General features: G+C 32.8%; 1 protein-coding gene across 1 annotated transcript; it reads left to right on the top strand.

Annotated features, from left to right (window-relative positions):
• Positions 1-1,159: 1,159 nt before the first annotated feature.
• il21 (interleukin 21) lies at positions 1,160-5,436 on the top strand. The gene is made up of 8 exons (XM_088911629.1): positions 1,160-1,224; positions 1,595-1,647; positions 1,758-1,858; positions 1,956-2,000; positions 4,706-4,828; positions 5,006-5,044; positions 5,180-5,263; positions 5,366-5,436. The coding sequence occupies exons 1-8, from the start codon at positions 1,160-1,162 to the stop codon at positions 5,384-5,386; spliced, it is 531 nt and encodes a 176-aa protein (XP_088767755.1). The 3' UTR covers positions 5,387-5,436.
• The last annotated feature ends 1,611 nt before the right edge of the window (positions 5,437-7,047 follow it).

Raw genomic sequence — 7,047 nt, 5'->3', positions numbered from 1 at the left:
AGAAAGTACTGCAACATATTTATTCTGTTGCTTGAAATTCAATTGTCTATCTCAGGTTAAAAGTTTCAGACTAGACAACTGAGAATTTTAAACGTTTAAATACTGCTTCAAAATACATTTTTGCTTTCTGAATAAATCTGTCTGTTGTGCACTTCAGACATATTCATCCATCCTTCAAGATGTGCAATATTTTCTTATAATGAGTTTCAAAAGCATAACAAAAATCAACAGAAGCTCCTCTCACAACATTTTACTAGACTTCTCTTAACGATTTAACTCAATATATTATTTACTTATTTTTCATTTAAACTACAATGTCAAATACAGCATACATCAACACTACATAACTAAAAACATTATACCCGGTCACTTTTCTCTTGGTTTGACAGCAGCATTACCATCGCGAACCTGGATCTTGTCAGACCTTAAATGCTAAAACAAGGCTGGGCCTGCTCAATATACAGTAGGAATGGAGGACCAAGGAAAATCTGGTTCCTGCTGTAAATGGACCAGCAGGTGGCATTCTTTCCTCTGGATGAGAATTTCATCATCGTTCCCCAGTATAGTAATATTGGATTCTGTGCTATGAGAGCCATCTAGCAGATGAAACATTAAACTGATGTCCAGACCATGTGACATGGTTATTTCTTCTGGTAACTGTATTTGCAACTCGTCATCACTACAATTGTTGTGATGGAAAACAAAGGTTTCCCATTATGTTAACTACTGTACATACATTCTCAATAAAGTCTCATTCCCCATTATTCTACCACTCTTGCTGGCTTTCAAAATTGGAATACCATAGAATATTGACAAAGTGATTTTATATTTCTATTGGCTAAATTTCTTGTTTAAGTGAGCAAGGACTCTTGTGAGGCTGAACCAAAAAGCTTAAAAATGGGGTCACCTAAAATCCCTCACATACAAACTTACGTATTTATAAAACATTAACTGTTGCATCTTTTCCCACAGCTCTTTTTTAAAATAATTTTCTCAGTTGCACCTCATTCAAGTCATAGAAGACCTATTTCTACGGCAACATTTGTACACTCTCCTCACTGATTTTGCAGACAGCCACCTGAAATTTCACAGCCTTTAGTGTTTCCTGATTCATTTTCAGCATCAGAAAATTTAGAATTGCTAAACAGCTAGCTCTTTCATGGTTAACAGAGGGGGCCCCGCTTTAAGATGTGGAAGGACACCTAATTTCAGTAGGAATATCAGGTAATGCAAAAAGAAAAAAAGTTCAATATAGACAGAGCTAAAGCAGTATCTTACTCATTTCAGTAATCTGTATATGACTGTGTGTTGTTGGTACAACAGGTATATTCGTGTGGGAGGCAGAAAAAAAAGATTACCTTATTTTTGTTTAGATCAGTTTGAGGTTTATTAACTCAAGCTAAAAATGATAGGCTGTCGATTCATAGTGAAAATGGGAATTCACAACTTCTTCTATTTTCCTGCCCATTTTGCAGATCAGGCTTGTTTTCGTTCACACCGTCGATCCCCACTCCCCACGCACACACACATCTGCACTCACGTAGAACTGGCCAGTGGAAAAGAAAAATAATTAGTCATTCATCCTTTCTTCAAGGTTTCCAAACTGGAAGGAGTGGCCTCCTTATGTCCAGAAGGATAAATATATAGGTAAGTCATGCACCTGTATGCAATATCGGTGAAGTTAACTTTCTGAAAACTTTGGTACCACTTCAAGACGTTACCGAAAATGGTGAAGTTTATTGTCTGTTGCCTTTTAGCAGTTCTGTCAAGTTCTGTGATGGGTGCTCCAGCTGATGACACCTTAGCTACGTTACAAGAACTTTTAAAGGATTTGAAACATTTGAGCAAAAATATAAAGGTAAGTTTTCTTTTTGTATTTCTTATTTTAACAGAATTTGGCTTGAGTTAAAACTTTAGAAATATATAACAAATGACTGCATTTGTATCTATTGTAGCATGATGGGAAGATGCTGAATACCCCACTTATAGAAGATATAGAAGTAAGTATAAAACTATTCTTTATGATATTGGAAGATTTATAATTGCAATTTGAAAAGTTAAGCATGCATATTTTACATACAAGCGTTCACTCCTTATTATTTATATATTGTATCTGTGATGTTCAATCAAGAAGCAGATAAACTTTAAGAATGTAAGGCCATGTATTACCTTTTCCAGTTGTGCATTGGCACTTAAATACAATGATGACAGAGACCAAGATTTACATCTTTGGACTCTTAGAAAGTGAATGAGTCAGAGTTAGTTTGTTATTCACCCACATATGTGTAAATCAGCTGTAGTAAACAAATAATACAATATGCAAATATGTTCTGTCAAGCTTTCTTCATACATCTCTAGTGCAGAGTTGTAAAATGAGGAAATTGTTAACTGTACCATAACGTTTAATTGTGAAAGTGCATTACATTTTAGGCCACTTTTTATGACCGTTTATGGCAATGACATAATGGCAGAATACTTTAGCTGTTATGTCTTAATTAGAAGGAAGTCTTTCTTAAGTAAAGTTAAGAAACTTTTTGGGTTCTTGTGATTAATTCCTCCTGTGTGATATACAGTATCTGAGCAATACTATGTACCTTCTGTTACAATAACTGTAGAAATATTGTAATTTGTTGAAAATGTAAAGACCTAATCCGTATTTATGTTGGTAGCACTCACTAATTACTGAATGTGTTTCCTGTATTTATGCTAGAAACTTGTAAATCATTTGAATTTGCAACACTGCTACCAGCATAAAGAAATGCATCAAGGTGAAAAGGAAAACAACATCATATTTTACTTCACTTTGTTCAACAAATTAATAGATTTTATTATTCTGAATTAACAATTTAAATCATAGCATAAAAATCTTACACTCACCAAAACCCAGAAAATGCTATTCTTTTCTTGTGCTGTGTAACAAACAACAGTAACACCACCGAGAGTGCACTTTCAAAAGAGTGACTCAAAAATGAGTTTGACATTTATAATAACTCATATATGTCACCCAATAAACAGAAGTCATAACAGTAAATGGCACATGGCATGCAAAGTTTAACTGCTTTTTCTATAGAGACTTGTCAAAGTGAAAGTTAGGTACAAGTTGATTAAAATTATTTTAGTTTTTGCGAGAAACTTGATGACTAATCAAACAGCAAGTAGCAGGAAAGAGTCTGTGGGCTGACAGGACATATTAATTTAAGTTGTTTGACACTGAACAGAAAACAACCATAGAGTTCTGTGTATGTGAAACATTTTTTGTACAAGTTACTGTTTGAAAATTAAGGACATTTTAGAGTAAAGGTTTACTTTTGACGGATGCTAGCTTTAGATTTTTAATTTACTGGTTTGAAACATAAAGACTGTAAAAAAGGCTTTATGATGATTAATATACAGTAGTAATTAGTAATTTAAGACATATTTTCATTTCAGAACACTCATTTTTAAGCTAACTGGATTCCTTAGGTGACCAGGGTTACAAAGGAAGGTGTTAATTGTTTCTCAAAGGTCATTTAGTGGTTTTCACCTTTAGCACATCCTTTTCTGGTAACTTCCTATTTAAACCCCAAAGCATCCCTTCAGAGGCTGTCTGTGTTCACCGCTTTAGTACAGCAAACCAAATGTGATGTGTAGCACTTGTTCAGGGGGTACTTTCTCTTACCTTCTATATTTATTTACTGTAAAGGTCAGAGAAATATTAATGCTATCTTTATTCTTTCTAATCTCATTAGAGGAAAAAATGTTACACACTATATTTTTAAGTTTTAATTTTTCTTCCAAAGAACAGTAAGTCTTGTAGTAAGTTATGAATGCTTCACATAAAACATATGTATATAAAATATGAAATCCACTTACTGAGTATATTTTGCACTCAGATTTTGTAATCAGTTCAGAGAGCTATTTTTAACAGATGTCATCAGATATTGCTCATAATTCACCAAAGTCAGAATAGTTACAAAAATCTATAACAGTTTATGCATACCACGCTGAAAGTGTTTTTAGTTTCACCTGGAAAAAAGTATATTTTTTCTCGGCAAAAATTTCCAACGAGTTGACATGATTACAGTAACGTGTACATTCAAATCTGGCAACTTTTTTTCACAAATATAAAAACTGCAGCACAATGCGCAAACATGCAGGTGTGATGCCACATCTATGGAAAGAGCTTTTTCATTTGACAAACCCAAACGAACCTTCACACCTCAATCTCTGGGGTAAGGCAGTTGCATTATTAAAAGCAAGAAGCGGGATGTAGAGCCTGCGTTCAGCAGAGTCATCAAAACCTATTTAAAACCCACATCGCATTTGTTAGAAAACTTACATGCTTTGAAAACCTCAAAATGTAAATGAGATGGAGAGATGATCAAAGAAGTGGAAATAATGTCTCCTTAGAAGGTTCAGGTTATTCACCTTCAGCCAAACTTGACCCGTTTCTGCTGGTTTTTAACTCTCCATGTGAAGCTATTGTTTTTTACAAAAACTAGATTAAGGAAAATTGTTACATGGTTGAGTTTAGATTCTACTATCGACAGTTAAGCTGGTGTATTATCTTTGGTTTTTACCTTTTTTGCCTTTTTTTAGCTCCCATTTGTAATAGCAAATAAGCAGAGCTACTGTTACGTCTCTTAATTTTTCGTGCTAATCAGAAAAATCAGAAAAGTGTAAATATATGTATTTACATAATGTATTTAACCCTCTGTTTTTACAGGATTGTTGCATTCCATCTGCTCTTCGGTGTTTTAAGGAAATGCTGCCAGGTCTTACCACAACTGATGAGCAAAAAAGTCAAAAAGTCAAAAAAATGTGCTACAAGATGTCAAAAAAAACCATTGTAAGTATCATAAGATTGACATTTTTAAAAGTACACTTATTACCTTAACTTTTTAAATATATTTTAATTACTGAAATTCAGAATAAAGAATATAGAATCTGCTCTTCTGTATATAAATATTGGGAAGTGCGTGTGCAATGGTAATACTAAAATGCTGTTTGTATTGAATAATTTCAGGATAAAACTGGGAATGTCTGCACTCCAGAAGAAGTTGAGGTATGTTTAATAATGCACACAATTTATTTTGTCTGATTATATCATTATATTATATTATTTTCCATTGAGGCATCTTGTTTTATCTTGTATGTGGGAGCAGAAATATGAATGAAATGTGTTTTTTTTACCTTAAAGAAAGCAAGCTGCAGAGCCTGTGACTCATACGAGATGAAGGACAGCAAGGATTTCCTTAATGCCATGGAAAAACTTCTACAGAAGGTATGTTTTCTTAGTCTGTGGAGGGAAATGTTTCATTTTGGTGATTATTTTTAGATGTTAAGCAATGATTGTGTGCTATGTGTAACACCTTTTTTTTTTCAGACTGTGATGAAAATGCAATGAGAAACAACATTATTTATCAAAAAGAGACATGACTGATCGAGAGACACTATTCTACAATCAAGATACCCAAGGTGTAACTATTGTGCATTATGTATATTTAAGTTCTTATTTGCAAAGCAGATTGAAAGAAAATAGAACTCTTTACAGTATACAATACAGCTAGAACAATTCATACAATTTTAGTAGTTCACCTATGCTTATATATACTTACATTAGTCCAAGAGCACTGAAAGCTTTTGCATTTTCAGCATGTTATGATAAAGCCATCTAAAGTAGTTATAATCTGCAGGTATAGCCTTTGTGTGACCCACAGAAATCACAACATTGAAACAAAATAGTTAATGCCAAATGAACATGAAACAACGATTTAAAAACTAAATGTGTGCTCTGGGGATACAGCAAATATAAATGCATATACATATTCTCTACAAGAATTCAGGCATATATTAGATTTACAAGGTTAACACTTGTACTATATATGTTGCTTTCTTACACATTTTCATTTACACAATTTGTGAGTTATAGAAGTGGTTCACATCTTCAGCACTTGCAATCAATGTGCAGGAATTCAGTTTTGCCAGAATTACATTTACTTTATTAGCACTTAACTAAGAAAATGAATATGCTGAAGCTCAAGCTCATTTAAGTAATTAGCTTTCAACCGAAAAAAGTACTTGCAGTGGACAGAGTTAAAAAACCCAAACTTATGTACCTTTAGCTTATACATCATAGGACAGTATTATCTGGAAATTTGAAATAATAACTGTGTTGTCATCAATACATATGAGAAATACATTCACACACATTTTAACACTAGCTTATGTGAAAATGTTAATATATATGGTAGGCTATCATTTTAACTTCAATTTAAGAATTCTTCTGATGGTGTTATATTTTATTATAATCTTTATTATCTTATTTCTGCTGCTGGGTTAAATAATTGTATCTGCAAAAGAATGTAAACTAGAAAGAATTGTGAAGCTTTGCAGTGTTCAGTGTCCAGTTTGATAGATGTGAACAGTGCAGAGACAAACTAAACAAGTGTCAGTGACTCCCTCACTCAGTCGACCACAGTGGATTTCAAAGAGTTCAATTTTAAAATGTACCTTAAAATTAATATTGGACAAATTATTCCATTTATAACCTAGGGGAAAAATAATGTAATTTCAGCAGTATATCCAGGAGTATACACATCATCCAAGTTTATTCTGTTATAAAGCTGCTTCAGCTCCACCTACAGGACCTTAGAACAAATCTTGTTTTTCTCAAAGAAGGGCTGGTCCCTAGCTGTGAAGCCTTTCCTTAATTTATTTATTTAATTTATTTTTATTTTTTCATGGTATTTATTAATTAAATTATTTATTTATTTACTGCAGAGTTGCACAATTACATTTCAAGACCTTCCTTCCAAATACTTCTTTGAGGCAAAATATCATAACCTTATATTTAACACCTTTATTGCCTATCTAAGAAATGGGTTAATTCATCACCTTGAAAAACATTTGGGAATTTGTTGTTGTGCTTCTCTGATTTACTTATTAAAATAGTTATCTCATAATGAGGTCAAATATTGTTTGTATTATTATACAAAAATATATAGAGATTGTCTTTTTAATTGTATTGTTGTGTAATTGTATATTTTTGTCTTGTGCTTTTTCTTA

Source organism: Atractosteus spatula, chromosome 1 (assembly GCF_055471065.1).
Source record: "Atractosteus spatula isolate fAtrSpa1 chromosome 1, fAtrSpa1.hap1, whole genome shotgun sequence".
NCBI lineage: Eukaryota > Metazoa > Chordata > Actinopteri > Semionotiformes > Lepisosteidae > Atractosteus > Atractosteus spatula.
Note: the sequence above shows the minus strand (reverse complement) of the source record. Positions and strands in the feature narration are given on the sequence as shown.